The sequence below is a fragment of the Colletotrichum lupini genome, chromosome 10 (assembly GCF_023278565.1).
Source record: "Colletotrichum lupini chromosome 10, complete sequence".
In the NCBI taxonomy this organism is placed as follows: domain Eukaryota; kingdom Fungi; phylum Ascomycota; class Sordariomycetes; order Glomerellales; family Glomerellaceae; genus Colletotrichum; species Colletotrichum lupini.
Window position 1 is genome coordinate 1,876,492 of NC_064673.1, and position 19,225 is coordinate 1,895,716.

The 19,225-nt window shown below is 30.3% G+C and overlaps 2 protein-coding genes and 1 non-coding gene across 3 annotated transcripts; all 3 read left to right on the forward strand.

The window, feature by feature from the left end:
- Positions 1 to 8,520: 8,520 nt before the first annotated feature.
- Positions 8,521 to 9,114, forward strand: CLUP02_17731 (uncharacterized protein; the record flags this gene model as incomplete). The annotated part of the gene is made up of 1 exon (XM_049296636.1): positions 8,521 to 9,114. One exon carries the CDS (start codon positions 8,521 to 8,523, stop codon positions 9,112 to 9,114), a length of 594 nt encoding a protein of 197 aa, XP_049137860.1.
- Positions 9,115 to 9,471: 357 nt separating this feature from the next.
- Positions 9,472 to 9,555, forward strand: CLUP02_tRNA329. Its single transcript has one exon. It is a non-coding gene; the product is annotated as a tRNA-Gln (tRNA).
- Positions 9,556 to 10,078: 523 nt separating this feature from the next.
- CLUP02_17732 (uncharacterized protein) lies at positions 10,079 to 12,121 on the forward strand (the record flags this gene model as incomplete). Its single annotated transcript, XM_049296637.1, has 1 exon — positions 10,079 to 12,121. One exon carries the CDS (start codon positions 10,079 to 10,081, stop codon positions 12,119 to 12,121), a length of 2,043 nt encoding a protein of 680 aa, XP_049137861.1.
- Between the last annotated feature and the right edge of the window lie 7,104 nt (positions 12,122 to 19,225).

The following is a 19,225-nucleotide window of genomic DNA, read 5'->3' on the forward strand; positions in this document are numbered from 1 at the left end:
GCGAACTTATTAAATATTAAAAAAGTATTTAAGGATTTATACCGAGGGCTTATTAAATAGGTAAGTAGCGTAGTTAAAAAAGGCCGAGTTTATATATAATAATAACTAATATTCTATTATAAAAGTATCCCTATATATAGTATTATATAGTTATTATTCTAAATACGTTAAATATATATTTAATTATAAAGTTATAGTTTAGGGGGTTTAAAAAAGGGTTTAAAAAATTAAGGAAATTAGGGCCTAAGCTATACGAGTATAAGTATAAGTTTTTAAAAGCTAAGTAGCTTATTATAATAAAAGATATACCCTAAAAGAGTTTAATTATAGAGAGGTCGTCGGCCTATTAACAAAAAATATACGATTTAAAAATAATAAATTAGTACCGAGATATATTAAAATAATAATAGCTAAAAGGGTAGGGAAATAGGCTTATTAAGTATATTTATTAAAGTAATATTAGAGAATATATGATATTCTCTTAGCTTTTTAGCTTAAGTTATAAAGAAATTACTAAATAGTTAGTAATTAAATAGTAAATCTCTTAGAATTAAAAAACGAGTAAAACGTTTAAGAAGTTAAAGAAATTATTATAATATAAGGTAAGAGAGGAAACTTATAATATCTCGTTAAATAAACTAAGTAGCTTATTAAGTATAATATATAAGAACTTATTAAATATTTTAAAGGGGTAGCGGAAGTAGTTAATAAATTTAAATATTATAAAAAAAGGGTATATATAAAATAAGATAATAAACGTTAAGTTTATAGTAAAAAGTTATTAAAAATAAGTTAATTAATAATATATTATAAAACCCTTTTTATTTAGCCTAGCGTAATTTTTTTAAAAAAATATAATATTATAACCTTTAGTAATACGTTACTAAGAAATCGCTAAGATTTAGTTACGTAAGGGGAGTAACTTACGTAATATTAATAATAATAATAGTAGCTTTAGTATATATTTTTAAAGCTTAATAATTAATAATAATAATCCGCTCGGTAAGTAAGAAGCGGGGAGGCTTCGTACGCGTACTTAGTTAATTATTTAAAATAAAGCTATGAATTTTATTAATATTATAATAAATAAGAGGGAGGTAGTTAAAGTTATATAAAATATTATATATATTAATAGTAGCGGTTTATAAAGCGTTTATTACTTAGTTATTATTAAAGGCTATAATAAGAAGTATAATAGGAGCTATAATAAGAAGTATAATAAGAGGTATAACGGGAGCTATAATAAGAAGTATAATAGGAGTTATAATAAAAAGTATAATAAGAGCTATAATAAGAAGTAAAATAAAAAGTAAAATAGGGGGCATAACGCTATTATTATTAATAATAAGTTAGGGATAAGGGACGTTATTTAAAGCGATACTCTTATAGTCCTAGTTAAGCTAAGGGACCTTAGTAATATTAATATTTATAAAGAACTTATTAACGTTAAACTACTTATTATAACCCGTAGTTTTAATTTTAATATAAATAATAGCCTCGTTAAGCTATTATAAAGCTTTTATTTAGAGCGGGAGGAGCATAATATTAGCTTTATTAAGATTTAGAATAATATAATTAAGGGCTAAAGTACCCTTATTTATATTAAAAAGAGCGTTATAAGTAGGGGTTAGCGAGTTATTAATATTAAAATAGTAATATTTATTATAATATTAAAAAAAAAAATTCTCCAAGTTATTACCGAGCTTTTTAGATTTAGTATCCTCATACTAGGACTTATTAAACTTAAACCTAAAATCGTCCCGCTCGTTATTATTATTAAAAATATAATTAATAATAAGAATATACTTTTTAATAAGAGTCCGAGTCTTAGGACTATAAGAAATAAGAGTAGTATTATATATAATAATAATATAAATAAATATTTTATTTATCAAGAACTTAGTAACGCGTTTATGAAAAATAAGGAAAATAAAAAACTTTTAAATATACGTAATAATAACGCCCTTAGGAGTTTTTTTATAATACTAAGCTAGAGTATTAAAGTTATTTTATAAAGCGGTTATATAGTTATTATTATAAAAATAAGCTAGCTAAAGGTAATTAAAGTAGGAAATAATTTTAGTTTTATTATTAGTATTAAGGATATTAGCCTAAGAAAAGAAATTTAAGTTAATAAAAAGAAAATTTATTAAATAATTACTAACGACTTATTATAATTAAAATTAATAAGTTTAGATACTCGTAATTAGTAATAAGCTTTTAAAGAGTAGCCTATTTAAAATGGATGTTTTTATTTTATTATTTATTAATAGGTTAGCGATATAAATAGCGACCTTTTTTTATATATTAGTAATATAGCTAAAAGTATAAAGAACGCGGCCGCGCTTATAAGAATTAAGGCTACCCTATTCCTTAATATTATAGAACTTTATAAAAGTATTTTAAGTAAACTAAGCGGCGCTATATAGCTCTTTAAGAACTTAAAAAATATTATTAATTAATATTTTAGTAATAGATTAGTAAGGACTTAATAACTTATAATAAAATACTTTTTTTTATTAATTTAATAAATAATATACTTAGTAATATAAGCGCTAGTAATATAAATAAACTCGTTAATATTACGATATAAGTTAGCTAAGTAGCGTATATAAGGAGTACTATTATAGAGATTGTAGAAGCCTTTTTTAAAATTATACTCTATATTAAGTATATTTTAAATATACGAAATAGTAAATATTTTAGTAGATACTTAGTAATAGTATAATAAAAGAGTTATAATTAAGAAACGATACGGAATTAGAATATTATAAAAAAAAAGTATAGTTATATAAGAAAGAATTTATAAAACGGTTACTAAATAAAAAGAGAAAAGAAAAAGTAAATACGCAATTAATAATAAGAAATTTCTTTTATTATACTTAATGGCTTAGTAATAATAATAACTACGAGGTTAAGTAGGCTCTTATATATTATAATAGTCGGAATATTTTATTATAAATATATATTACTAACTTAGTAACTAATTAGCGTACTATTACTAAATAATAATAATAAAGTATTCGTTAAATAAAGAGATAGGAGTAATACCTTATTCTTAAGTAAAAAAGGATATTATTAACGCCTTATAGAATTTATTATAAATAACGACGTTAATAGTTTTATTATTAGTATTAAAAAAAGATATTACGTAATAACTTTAGGGACTAAAGTTATATAAGGGGGGAGTAATTATAATAAATTCGGGATACGGCTAGTAATAAAATATTAATAATTTAGTAACTAGTATACGGATCGTATTATAAAAGAACTTTTTAAGAAGTAGAGCCTTTATGAAGGACTTTATAAGCTTTAGTTTTATAATATACTTATACTTATATTATAGCCTCGCTAGTTAAGTACTTATAACCTAATCTCTTATATAAATAACGACCCCCTATTAGAAACGATCTTTTTAAGTATTTTAAACTTAGTAAAGATCTTTATAAATAGAAGGTTTATAAATCCCTAGGCTATAAGGGTCGTCCTCGTAGTAATATAGATATTATATTTTATAAATTAGTTTATTATAATAAGTACTACGTTATAGGGGCGCTTTTTAATTAGCATAGTTAATATAAGTAAGCTTATAATAAAATTTAGTAATATTTTTTATTATAACCTAACCGGGGTAAGTAGGGGGCGTAATAAGTTATATAGCTTATAATAACGAGGCTTTGTTTATTAATATATTATATAAGTATTAATATAACTTTTTATATCCCTATTTATTTTATCTTAATAATAGTAGCGTTTTAGTAACGTTATTATTTACTTTATATTATAATATCCTACCGTAAGTATATTATAATATACTTCGATAACTTTTTTTTTAGCCCCTTATATAATAATATATAAGCGCGGTTATTATAATATAATAGCCTTTTTAAGTTATATACTTAGCTTTATTATTATTTTTTCTTAACTAAGTAAGGCCATTAGTTCTTTTTAATTTATTATTTATTTTTTATAAAAACGTCCTTTTATTAAGTAGCCCGTAGTTAACTTATTATTAATAACCCCTCCTCGCTAATTATTATTTTAAGTACTCTTACTATATTAGAGTCCTATAAAATAAGTAGCTCGTAATTTATAGTTTTAATAATAAGTTTAAATAGTTCTCTAAGTATTATATTATAATTTTAATACCCTAGGCTCGTAGCCCCGTTATACCTCTCGAGGTACTCTTTAGAGTTCCCTTAAGCTAGAGCTCTTAACCTCCTTTATTTACTTTTTTATATTATTATTAGTTTTATTTTTAAAATATTTATTATCTTTTTTATTTAAGAGCTATTTCCGTAGCTTATTTTTATATACTTAATTATTACGACTTTAAAGGGCTTTTATATATTTTTAGTATTATAAAGGTCTTTTTTTATTTTTAATAATAGCTTTTCTATTTTACTATTATTATTATTTTTATCGTAGTTAGGTTTTTATAATAGTTTATTTACTAAGTTTTTTATACCTAGTTTAAACCTAATCTCGATATTAAACGCTACGAGTTTATTTAGTTAGTATAGCTATTTCCTATTTAGTCTCTTTTTTATATTTAAGAACTATAAATTAAAATAATTTATAAATACTACGACTTAATCTTAATTATAAGCGAGGTAATATTATTAGTTCTTTAGTACGTTTATAATAGTTAGTAGCTTTATATTTTTTATACTATAGTAGCTCTTTATATTTATTAATCTTTTTAACTTATAAGTAATTAGGTACTAATTACTTTTAAATAATTACGTAATTACTAAGTTAATAGCTCGAGCCGAAGCGTTTATTTATAACTATATAAGTAGGGTAGGGTCAAAATATTATAATATTAGCGTATTAATAAATATTATTAATAGCTTTTTAAACGACTTTATAATAAGTATTAGTAGCTCTAATTATCTTAGTTTTATTTTTTTTAATAAGTTTATTAGAAGTATTATTATTTTAGTATAGTTATTAATAAATTTATAATAGAACTTTATAAATTTAAGGAACGTTTATGTATTTTTAATACTTTTTAAAAATAGCTAATTTATTATAGCTTTAGTACGCGCGGGTTTTATTTTTATATTTTTATTAAATACGATATACTTTAAGAATCTTATATATAATATATAGAACTCGTATTTATTATTATTTAGATATAAGTTCTATTACTATAGTTTTTATAATACGCTATATACGTGCTTCTTATGCGCTACGTAGTTATTATTATATATTAAAATATTATTTAAGTATATAATATAAACGGTATTAATTAAGCTACTTAAAACGTTATTAATATACGCTTAAAAAGTCGCGGGCGCGTTAGTTAGCTTAAAAAGTATAATTAGGTACTCGAACTACCCGTATTTAATACGAAAAGCCGTTTTTTATTTATTACCCTTAGTTATATATATATAATAGTACGCGTTCTTAAAGTCTAGTTTTATAAAAATAGAGGTATTAAATAGTTTATTTAGTATCTTTTTAATTAGTAATAATAGCGTTCTATTTTTTATATAATTGTATTAATTACTCTATAATTAATATAAAGTCGTAGCTCTCCTCTTTTCTTAGGTATAAAAAGGATAGGTACTTTTACTAAGCTTATAGAGGGGCATATTTAACCTCTAGCCTCTGCTTTTATTAAATAATTACGTAAAATCTCGAGCTTATAACTTAATAATAAGTAAATAGGTCCTTAGGGGATAAGCGCCGCGTTATTTAGCTTAATATAATAGTTATATAGTACTTTATTTAGTAGTAAAATAGCCTTTTTTTTAAAAAATAAGTTATTAAAGTCTTAGTAACGTAGTTTCTAGTTTTTAACTATATTTATTAATACTATATTACTATTTATAACTAAGTTAATTATAATATGCGCGAGTATTACTAAAACTAAGTCGTTTAGTAGCCCCTTTTTTAAGGTATTTAAGCGGATATATTATTTATAAATTAGATACTACTACTTTTTTTATTTTTAATTAATTAGTAAGTCGATATTTTTTAGCTAGGGGAAACTAAGGATAAGCGTAAGTACCGTAATATTAGTTTTTACGAAGTAATATAGCTATGTTTTTATTACGTAGTTATTATTAGTAATTCGAAGCTATAAGTAGTAGCTTCTTAGTATCTCTATTTATTTACCTTCTACGTTTATTAGTTATAGTAATAAGTAAATTCGTAGATTAGTATTAAAGTTATTAAATAGCCTAATACTAATTACGTTCCCTTTTATTCCTAAATTAATAAGGGCGCTTAGTTTTTTTTATACGTAGTTTAAGTATATATAAGTTAGGATATTTAAGTATTACCCTTATTAATTACTAGCTACTCTTTTTATTAAAATAGTATTCAAGCTCGTTATTAATCCGCACTACTTAGCTAGGGTAAGGTCTAATTAATAACTAGCGGCCTTATACCCTTTTTAATTATATTTATAATATATAACGCTTAGGTAGTTATTAATAAAGTACTTAGTTTTATTATAGTTATAGTACTACTAATACTATTCTTATAATTATAAATAATTTTTTATAATATAACTAGTCTTTTTATAATTATAATACGTAATATCCTTATTAAATAAGTTACGGCGTATTTTTTATATATTTAACTTATTAATACCCTAATATCTTTTTACTAATTCGTTCGAATTTACATTAGAATATTACCTAAGGGACGTTCGTAAGCTCTTTATTAATAGCGAGGATTATTTAATACGTTTTATTAGTAATATTAGCTATAAACGAGTTTATAAAAGTTTTATTTATAATACTATTACGAAATATAATTCGGGCCGTAGCTTATTTATTAATATAGAGATCTTTTATTTTTTTATCGGAATATATTCTAGTTCTATTTCGAGCTTATTAATATAACTAACGAACTCGTTAACTTTCTTTTTTTAATTTTATAAAGCGCTATTTAGTTATATACTTACTACTATTCTTTAACTAGTAAGATTAGATAAGTTATTTTATAAAAAGGTTTTTAGTTCTTTTTATATAACTTAGTTTATTATAAACCCAGGAGTCCTTTAGTAGTTAAAAATATAATATATTTACGAAGTTTTTATATTACTATTTAAATAGTTAATTATATATACTACTTTATTACGGTTTATTCTTATTTATTAAGCTTATAAGTTAAAATAATAATAATAATTAAAAAAAGCTTTATAAATCCCGTATTAATTTATTAATATATAATAAGTTAGAGAGGGATAGTAGTCTAAATATAAACGTTCTACTTATAACGCTTATTTAAATTAAAAAAGAGCTAGTAAATAGGGGCTTAGGTAGTACGAACTTATTATTTTATTATTATTTAAGTAGCGCTTTAAATACGGCTTTACTTATTAAACTATTTTTAGTTTAAGGGTTTATATTCTCGTTTATTTTAAAGCTAACGTTTAAAGTTATTATAATTAAAACCGTAGCCCTTAGTACGGGGGCCGGGCTATTTAAAAAGCTCTATAAGTATTTTAAATTTATTCGTTTTTTATATAAGCGCTCTTTATATATTATAATAAGGAATTTTTTTTTAATTATCGTTCTTATTTTTATAGTTTTATTAACTTATTACTTATCGTTTAGTTTAGGTATTAATAAATAAGGGTAAGAAGTTTATTCTTTTATTTAAAATTTATTAATATTTTTAGCGATACGGTTTTTTTACGTCGTTATTACGTTATTTATTTTATTATACTTCGTTTTTATATTATTTATTAAAAAGGAGGCGATTTTAGGGGGTTTAATAAAAAAGAGTCGTCTTTTTATTATTATTATAATACTAATTATGCTCTCTTATTACGTCTCGTTCTTATTAATATTTTAAACTTTTAGCTTAGTCCCTTTTATAAATAAAGATTTTAAATTATTAATAAATATATAATAAAAAAAAAAGCTTATAAAAGCTAACTATTATTAGGGTTTAAAAAATAAATTATTAAAATTTACCCTTTTTTTAAAATATATTATTAGCGCTCTATATATACCTAAGCTACTCCTTTATTACTTAGTCCCCCTCTTTATACCCCCTGAGCTATTCTTTAACCGACGAGGCCTAACTAGCGAGGCCTGATACGTAGCTATACTAACACCGGATCCCGAAGCTTAGAAACTCGCTGATCCAACATATGGCCCCATCCCGGGATAGTCGACCCTCTTTAGCGACTACAAGGGCAAGGCACCTCCATTCCCCGGGAATATCACTGCCCCAATCCTCCCTACAGAATCAGGAGATCCGGGCCCAGACGACCAAGTCTGGCAAAATCTTTTGGCAGCCGAGTGGGTCATCTTCAGCTTCTACTAACAAGGCGTTGAAGCCTTCAACACTTCCTCCTTCGTCGCTGCTGGCTTCCCGAACACAACTTATGATCGCATCACGGAGATTCGTAATAATGAGGCTGGACATCTGCGCATCTTCCAGAACCAGATCTCCAACACTAGTGTCAAGCCGGGATCATGCAAATACGAGTACCCATTTGTGGACGCCACGAGCTTCTTGGCGTTGACAACCTATCTCGAAGTCGCTAGCATGGCCTTCTTGACTGGTTTGGTCCAGGAACCTAAGAGCGAAGCTGCGCGCGGCGCCATGGTGGCTATTGCGACAGTAGAGTCGAGGCATGAGACATGGTCGTTGCTGGATATCTGGGGGGCTAACCCATTCTCTGGACCGAGCGATACCGTGTTCCCCTACGCCAACGAGATTCTCGATCTTACAAAGGCCTTTATTATGCCGGGAAGTTGTCCGTCAGCAAATCCGGAGTATCCCAGCCCGAGTCAGCACCTGCCGGCTATGTCGGCCGCGACTAGGACGAAGTCTATTGCTCCAGGGTCCGAAGTTTCGTTCAACTTCACCAACGCGGCTGATCAGCCCAAATTTGTCGATGGAAAGAGCTATTACGCGGTTTTCTTCCACGGCGTAGGGAACACCAGTGTATCGGTTGATGTATCCGAATGGGCAGCTGGCGATTTCGTTAACGTGACAATTCCAGCCGAATTCGAAACCAAGGGAATCATTATTGCGGTGCTGGCAGATTGTCCGGGGGCTCCTGAGTTGGATACGGTCGTGGCTGGACCTAGTATCTTACTGCAGCAACCGGCTCCTATCGGTTTGCTTCTGGCATGAGATAATTTAGATCATGCTGGCCTGCACAGCGCGAACTCCGATGGTGTATAAGGCGCCTTAGCATAGAAAACGTAGCTAGGTTCATGCGAAATCCCGAAACCCTTATTGTCATCATGAACGCACCCACCATAGTCACCCCCTGCTTGAAGTAGATCTAGTTGATGTAGAAAGCTTCGACTGACTTAACAGGACCAAAAGACTATGTCATGGCTTGTCTGAAGTGATTTCATGTGGATTGACAGTTGTCCTCGTCTCCACCATAGCTGCAATTCCGATTCGCCTATCCACCATCAAACTTGGATTGCGGAAGCGCTCCCGGAGCCCACACAACCAGCGGGTTTCAATCTCGCTTCGTTCGGTCTATTAGTCTAGTTGGTTAGGACGTCGGAGTCTGATTCTCAGAACCTTCCGTAGGCCCAGGTTCGAATCCTGGATGGACCTCATTTACTTTTGTCTCTGGTGATAGTTGTCAACCCTCAGTGTTGATGTTGTTTTTGACCCTCGTATGCGTGTTGATTGTGCCTCGATAGCATGCCGGAATGACGCCTCTTACGGATACGAACTCTTGCCTAGATAGACCCTTTGCTTCAATGAAAGAAATGCAGCGAGTCTTCAATTCGTTCTGAAGAGTGACTGTCCTACTTTTGAGTCGTAAAGTGATGAGCTTGCTGCACTCAAGTTGTGGTTTCTGGCGGTGTGGCGACCTACCAGGTGGTTGGTACCTTGGTAGGTGACTTGATCAAAGTCAAACCTCGAACGCAGGGGCTAACCTATCTAGGCCAAGCGCCGTCCGTCCTCATAAGTATGATGGAAGAAGGTTAATCTGATTCAGCGTACGTACATGTCGCATTTTTTCACCAAACAAAACTTGCCTCCCTTTAGAGCAGATATCTTGTCCATAACGTCGCAATCTGTTTCGTGTGTCATTTGAGTAATTTAACTATCGCCTTTTCAATCTGCAAAGATGTCTCGTCTCAAATGGACTCTGGATACCTTACCGCGAGAGCTCTTAGTCAACATCTGCGAGATTCTATACTATGACGATCGCGCTCCAAGTCTCGCTTCGTTCTCTGCAGTCAACAAGACATGCCGTGACGCTGCCATAGGCATCTTGGTCCGCAACATCGATTTCATCATTGACGATGACGAGTTTCCAGGCGTCTGGCACAGCCTGCGCCTCAATACCCTGAGTTGCGAACTAATGCTTCGCAAAAACGATCTCTTGTCTCAAGTGCGCCAGATCTCCATCTGGGGCGAGCCACCGACACCCGGAAAGGACTATGCGAACGGCACTTACTTGACAGAGAACCGTTACGATTCACGTCAGTCCGGGTGGAAACAAGGTCGCATGTTTGCCGCCGAGGTGGCTGAAGACGACGCAAGAAAGATGGACGACTGCAACCTAGTGGGTACGCGTAACTATTGGGAAGGATATGCCAACTGCCAGTGGACCTACGATAGTAGTTCGGCCTGGTCACCAATTGCCAGGCTCATCAAAGAACTGTCGAATCTGAGTGACATCCTCTTCACATGTCCTACTCAATTCCCTCCCTCACTGTTCGCCACCTTGAAACAATACCACCCTAGATGCAGAATTCATCTCCCCACTTTCAACCTACTCTCTCTACGGGATTCACGTCCTGACGAATACGAACTTGACCTTGTGCATTCTCCGAACCTTTACAGCATCGACTGCTCGCATTTTCATATTTATCCAGCTGTGAACCAGCTCAATACGACCGTGATGCGGATGCTTACTAGGACGGCACCAGGGCTACAGAAAGTGCGCGTCGCATACGACTCTACCCAGGACGCCCCCTATGAGCTACATGAGATCTCCTGGAGCGGCGCGAAGGGTTTAGATTCATGCTTTCCGCAACACCGCAAGTCATTGCGAACTTTCCACTTAACATGGGATCCGCAGTTGTCAGACTACAGCCTCCTTTGCAAATGGGGTCGCTTCATTGACTTTGACGCTCTACGAATCCTCAGACTGCCAGAACCTCTGGGCCCACAGGGGCTCGAACTCTTGGACACGTACTCATTTCCATTCCTCAAGAACCTGGTTTTGAACATCTTCAACTTGTCTTCGATGAACGACCCGGGATACGAGCGAGAAAGACTGATCACGCAGTTTATCGATCGACGCACGAAGCTCTGGACGCTGGAGGTGATTGGCTGGAATAGTTTTCATTTCGGAAAATTGTTCAGCCCGTCTTGTAGCTTCGCGTTGCGAACTTTGGATTTGCAGAGCAACCGGTATTATACTACAGACCCATTTAACGCGCAGGCCATTGCTCTCATCGCACAGCGCTGGCCCTTAATCGAGGACCTAGCCATTAGGGTGCGGCGCTCCAAGGGAGATGAAGAAGAGATGGCTATTTACGTGGCTCTCGGTAAATTGCGACGACTTCGAAAGTTATCTCTACGCCTCATGCCTATGCAACGAGGCTGGCAGTTTCCGCAGAACCGTAGGACACTATCTCTACCAGCGACTGCGGCGCCTGGGGAAGTTAACGGAGATGCTACCGTGGACAGATTGAACCCAAACTATCGAGAAGAGTACCGGGACCTACTCATCAACGTTGCGGTGGATGAGACGCTGGCTTGTGCAATCTTCCACGCCATCTCAACAGAGGGAGGAACTTTCCAGCATCAGAACTTGGAAAAGCTGGAGTTGCGGGTTGACGATTGGTCGTGGGCGGAACAGCTGCAGGGGAAAGGGCAAGAAGTCAGAGCTTTCTGCAGCATCCTTGGTCGACCTTGGGATGTTCGACGCGACCATAGGTTCAATCATAGATCGGAGGTGTCTGCCCTATTGGTTGGGGACAAGTTTAACACCTGGAGAGCTACAGCTGGCATGGTACCTGGCTTGGTGGAAGGCCTATTGCACGAGGTGTTCCGCGAAATCTGGCCGCGAGCTGAAGGCAGCGGACCGGAAGCGAGGCATTCATGGCAGACGGATTGGAAGAGCTTCCCGCTTTCTGCCTATGGCCACAGATCGTAACCTAGCTCAGGGATTGAAGAGCGTACTTGATAACTCCAGAAGTTAAGCATAATAACCACTCGAATTTTGTGCGTCGAAGTACTTGGATAAGTAGTTAAAAGTTTAATGTATCCGATCAGTGATATAAGTCGCGGCTGGGCATAAAAATCTATATAGAGATTAACTATTAGTATCCCTATTACAGGGTAGTTAGTTCGAACCGTAGTTAACGAAGAGATTAATTAAACTATATAAATATCTGCGTAATAGGTATAAAAAGGAGGTTCTAACCGTAGGTTAGGCTAGCTACGATAATCGTAAATAGGGCCCCTAATTAGCCCCTACGTAGTTAGCTATATACTATAATTAAATTAGATTTCTAATTTAATACTAACTTTCTCTTTCTTTTATTAATTTAACTACTATAGTTAGAAGTATAATTTAACCTCGGGCCCGTCTATTATATCGTCCCCTTTTCCCCCTTTTCTTTACTCTTTTTATATAACCTATCCCTCTATTCGTATAGTAACTTTTCTACTACTTATAAATTACTTAAATCCCTTATTTAGTACTACTTTTATAAAAGCGTTTACGAGGTTATTTTTATTATTAATCTAATAAATCTCGAGTATTTTATACTTTTTATACAATTACCTAAGGGCTATAATATTAATTATAAGCCTCTTTTCTTTCGTCGTTCCTAATTTAACGAGGTATTCGTATAGTAAGTAAGAATTGGTATAAATAACTATTAAAATAAGTAAAAGGCTAGTTCGATCGATAATCTTCCTTAGCGTTATTAAAATCGTACAAGAGAGGTTAATATTATTAACTATATTATAAACTTTTAACGCTAATATACTTCTTATTACCTACTTATTTTTAATTAACGAGTAATAAATTATATTATTATATATAGTAAATTTGCTCTCGCTTATACTCTTATTAACTAGGATAATAATATACCCTAATTACGAAATAAGGTCATTATTATTTATAAATAACCTATTAATAAAGACGTAGAGCTTACTAATTATAAAGTCGATTGGGTAATAAATAAGACCTCGATCGAAATTCGTCTATTACTACTTAAGCTGCTTATTAAGTACTTTAATATCTCGTTTAGTTAGATCTATAGCCTATACTACTTTAATATAATTAAAAGTTACTATAAGCTAATAAATATTTATAATATATACCCCTCGCGCAAGCTTAGCTTTATATTACTTCTTAATATTAATTATATTTAGATTAACGAGGTTAATCTTCTTACCCTACCCCTTTTACTAAAAAACGACGGTTTCCCCTTCGATTAGAAAAATCCTATTATTGAATACTAAGAGGGTATTTATTATAAAAACCTCTTTTAGCTTCGCTATGAAGCCCGCTTTTTAAAGCTCCTTATCCTCTTTTTTTATAAAGTTAATATCGGATAGGCTTAATATATTATTAGTCTATATTTTAACGATCTTAAATTAATTACCTTCGTAGTCCGCAATTAATAAGCACGAGTTGTACGTAGAAATAATTATTAGTAGTTAATTAATATAAAAATCGTAGTAAGTAGCCTATTAATAAGTACCCGATTCTACGAGCTTATATAATAACTTAAGTACTTTAATAATCGTACTTTCTAAGTACTTACTAGCTATTTCCTTTAGTAAATAGGCTAGGATTTTCCTTATAAGCCCTATAGCCGATTAGGTATAAGCCTAGGTAATATTATAGCTCTAAATCTCGTATCCCTTTTTTTATAATAATACTCTTAGTACTATTCTTAATCGTTAGCTATAGCGCTATATAATAAGTAATTATATAAGTAGCGTTACCTTTTTAACGTCGCTATACCCCTAAATTACATATCTAAACTTCTTATATAGCTAGGGTATTCCTTTTTTTTTAATCTTATAAACTATTCGTAATTTAAATATATAGAGGTTTATATATTTTTCTAAGTTATATAAAATAAATCGATAGACCCCTCGATTACGAAGAATATTTACTTCGATAAGATCTAATCCCTTATATAGCTTTTTAGTAGTTATAATTACGCCTTTTTTACGTAGTTTAACCGCTAGCTCGAAATCGGCTTTCTCTTTTACTATATAAAAAGTATTAATTACCTCGTTATTAATAATAAATTACTACGTTAAGGCTTACCGTCGTAATCTTCCGTAACGTCTCGCTAGTAGTATTAGTACCCTTTTAACAATTTCCTCTTCTTCGTCGTCTATTAATATTACTACGACGATTTTATTAAAAATAATTTCTTATACCTCTACTACGAGTTATATAGTTTCCCCTAGCTCTTCTTCTTTTTATAAGTTAGAAATTACCTTATTAAGATCTATATAATACGGTCTAATTACTATAATTAATACTTTAAATAGCTAGTTACGATCTCTCGTAACTATATAAGAGCGCTCGTTAATAAAAATTAACTTATATAGCCTAGCTTATTATTAAGTAATTTCGTACTATACTTATATATCTAAATTTAGTAATATATCTAAATTATCCCCTATATCGGGCCTATTGTACGTAATAATTACCTCGTTAACTTACCTTCTTATACTTACCTCGCGTAATACCTATATTACTTTTTTAATTACTCGGGCTCGTTAGCTTATACTTAATAATAATAGCAAAGCTAAGGTTATTCTTAAATATACTCTAAATACTAATAGTATTAATATAAGTCCGTTAGGCCCCATAGTATTATTATAATATTTAAGTACTATTTAGAGGCATTCGTTATTAATAAAATCTAGATTTTCCTTTTTAATAATTCTAAACGCCCTTTTTAACTACTAATATGCCCTTTTTACTTTTTTAATACTATAGTACGCTTTAACGGGTATAACTTTTAGTTATATACCGTAAGCCGTCGTATTATCCTTAAATTCTACTAATTTAAAGCTAGTACTAGCGTCGGTTTTAATACTGTCTAGCAGTCCTTAGTATATATTAATCTAGCTTTTTCGCAAGGCTACTTATACTATCTTTACTTATAAATCCCGGAGGAATTGCCCTACTTAGAAAAATATAGCTACGTCGATTATATATAGTACTAGCCGACTATTTAAGTAAAAGATATCGACGACGATTTCTTAGTTAAAGTTAAGCTTATTACGCAATTTAAACTTAAATCTATATAAGCTCTGCGCATTTATTTAGTATTAATAATATACTTTTATTAACTACTTTAGCGCCCCTATTTCGATATTATTATTACCTAATTACTTTAAGAGGTTATATAGCCTCGTAACCGATAAGTACCCAAATCTTTAGTATAATCTTCTAAGCTTACTTTCCGTTAGGTAATTAATTAACTTCGTATTACTAATAAGCTTTATAAACGCATACCCCTATTGTCGTTTAACTATCTCGAAGTACTTATTACTAAAGATTCTATTCCTCGTATTATTAAATATAATACCTAATTAATTTATATTTTTTAAATATAAGAAGAATGGGGTATTAACGGGTAAAATATAAAAAGTTATTATTCCGAAATACGTCTCTACTTCTATTATACCTAGGGTAACGATTTCCTTACCTAGGCTAAAACTAATTCTCGTAATACCTATTGTTAATATATTAAGTATTATTAGCGCGATTTTTTATAATAGTTAGAATTACCCTTTTCCTTTAGTTAACTATTATAATACCCTAATATCTAAGATGATTTTATAAAATTATTTAAGTTATACCTTTTACTCGTATAAAATACCTATATAAGCTTAGTATTTAAGGGATCTAAGTAGTATAAAAAAGACCCCTCTAGCTACCCCTAGATTTACTTAGTACTATATTCTTTTTCTTTAAATATTAAAAGAAATAGCGTCTTCTCCTTAATTATTAAAAAAATAAGCTTTAGCCTTATTAAATTCGCCCTTTTAGCCGCCTCCGTATTTATTATCTAAGGGACCTTCCCTTATTATCCGTAAATAAAAGCCTACTTATTAAGAGCTTTTATTACCCTCTATTCGTTTAGCTTTATATATCCTTTAGAGGTTAACGGGGTAAAAAAAGAGTAGTTAATATTATTAATTTCGTTATAATCTAATTCGTTAATATAAGAAATAAAATCTTCCTTATTTTCTAAATCTCTTATAAAGGGTATATACTTTAGGCCGCTATTTTAGCTACCGTTACTAAGTTCCGTACCCCTAGATCTACCCTTATATATAACGAGGAATTACTTAAACTAATAAGGGCTAGTTTTACTATCTATTACCCTCGACTTTTTATACTATTTATATAATTTAGTACGCTCTTCTTTAGAATAGTTACTTAACTAATATCTATCCTTTTTATAAATATAATATTACCTCTTCCGTTACCCTACCTATAAGTTAAATCTCTACCTATTTAACGAATCTAGGCCTCTTTATTAATAATTACTATATCTAGCCTCTTTTCTTTTCTTATTATACGTTTAATCGACCTAATATTACTAATAAGGGCCGTTATACGCTTAGAAATAGGTTTAGCGCAGCATTCTCGTTTTAATATTAAAGCTAGATCTTAGCCTCGAGTAGAGCGTTTTATAATCTTTAAGTAACTAATATAAGGTTATTTTTACTTTTAGTATATACTAAATTACGGTATAAAAATATCTAACTTTCCGCTTATTTATCCCCTTATTTAGCTAGGTTTTTACTAACTTATTAATTCAATTAATAAGCTCTTTAAAGATCTCTATTCGTAATTTACCCTCTATTATCCTAACTATAAATATAAAAGAAATCGCTCGTAATTTAAATAGGAGCTCTAAGTTCTTATTATAGGTCTCGAAGCGGCTTCGGATTACGTTAATTATATTAAAAAAGTCGTTTTAATTAAGATTACGTACCGCTTCGTAATAATAATTAAAAGCTTTACCTATAAGTACGATATTAATTATTAAATAGTACTAGTGTTCCCTAATTCTAATTTTCTTATAATAATTATAAAATATCGTTAGGGTTTCTTATAAGACCTTATACTTCCCCTTAGAGTATAATTTCTTTTTTAAAAAGATCTTTTTAAGGTTTATAAATTACTTCGTATTTATTACTAAATTTTTAATATTTATATACAATCCCTACGTCGCTACGTACTATTAATAACTTCGGGTCGTTTACCTCCTTTTTTATTAACTAATCGGCGCCGAATTTCGTATTAATAATAATAATAAGTTATAGATCGAAATAAGTAAAATTATTAATTATCGTACTTCTAGTACTATATTTTACCCCGGTATATCCTTTTATAATAATAAATTTCTGTTAGTAATTATAAGGAGGAAATCTAAGTTATTTACCTTTTTTCTAAATTCGTTAAAGTAATTATACGCTCTTTTAACCTATACCTAGTTCTATAATACGAATTCTTCCTCTATAATTATTACTATTAATATTTTATATAGCTCTCGTAACTATAATTACGCTAATAATACCCCTCGCCTATAAAAGAATTTATTAACTACTTTTATAATTCCTAGGCTTGCGCTCGCGAACTATTTATCTAGTTAATAACTAAGGTCGTTTACGATCTTATAAAATAAGGGTTACCCCTATAGCCCCTTTTCTTTATAAACCTTAGTTAAATAGATTAATACCGCGTTAATTTACTTACTATTAGGCTAATTTACGATTTTATATATCTACGTCCCCTAATAATCCGGGTTAATATTTACCTACTTATAAGGGATTAGGATTTTATTTAGGATCGGGTTTTATCCTCTTTTTTATTACCCTAACTCGCTAAGGGTCGTACTCTAACTTATACTTATATTAATAATTATTAACGTATTTAATTTTAATAAGAATATATTTAATTTGCGTACTAGTTATAATAGATCCGTACTTTTACTACTTAACGAATTTATTAAAGTCTAAGAGATTCCCGCTTCTTCTTACCGTCTTACTACTATTCTTATTTTTATTATTTTTAATAATTACTACTACTTTTCTAAATCGCTAGCTATTATACTTACTAAGATCCTCCTTTTTATTTAATATAAAAAGGTAGGTTTTAATAGTTCCTTTTTATAATAATAGCAGTAAACGTTTATATTACTATAAGAAGATATAATAATTAATCTCGGGATCTTTACTAATTACTAATTTCTATTATCCCGTATACTTCTAGCCTCCTAAGCCTCGTACTTTTTATAATTTCTAAATAGCTTCTTTCTTTAACCTACCTCCTCTAAGGTAATATTTTATAAAAATAATTAAAAATAAACGCTAGGTAGCTCGTAAAAGAGCTATATAAGCTATTAAAAACCGTATAGGCCGTTAAGTATAGTTAACGAAGTTAAGCCCTCCTTCTTATAAAATTATAGATTTTAAAAACTTACTAAAAATACTTATTTATCGCTTATACGTAGTAAGGTTAAATACTTTAAAAATCTTATCTTTTATAGCCTCTTAGTACCCTATTTTATATCTTTTAAATAGTCTTTTTCGTAACTTAATTATAGTTAAGTAATTATTACTTATTAGTAATCCCTTTTATTACTTAGTTAATTTCTTAAAATTAGTAATTTCGTACCGGGAGCTAATATAAAAAAAAGCCCTTTAGTAGCCCTTTAGAAAATTCTTTTCTTTTCCCCTCAAATCCTTGTTTTTTTAGCTTTTTTTTAGGCTAATAATAACTTTAATAAGAGGTCGTAGGACTACTTTAGATAGCTACTTTCTTCTTAGGTTAATTTCCGAGATCCGTAATATTCTTAACTTAATACTATTAAGACCTATAAATCCCCTCTTCTCTCGTTAAACCGTCCTCTATATTATATTCTTAAATAATACCCGGGAGGTAGTTAAGGGAGCTATAAAGAGGTTATTTAAATCGCGGGCTTAAGGTTATATTTATAAAATCCTTATAATAATAAACTTTTTCGTATATTATAAATCTCTTAGCTTAATAACTCCTATAGGGTTACTTTTATTACTAAATAAAAATATTTACGTTTAAAAATCCCCTTTTTTTAATTACGTAATACTCTTTTATATTATATTATTAAGCTCGTTCGTCGCGCTAATTAATTAAATAAGTAATCGTTACGTAGGTATTTCCTTTTACTAATTTAACTAGTTAATTTCTAATCGCAGGCCGGCTACGGAAAAGTCGTTT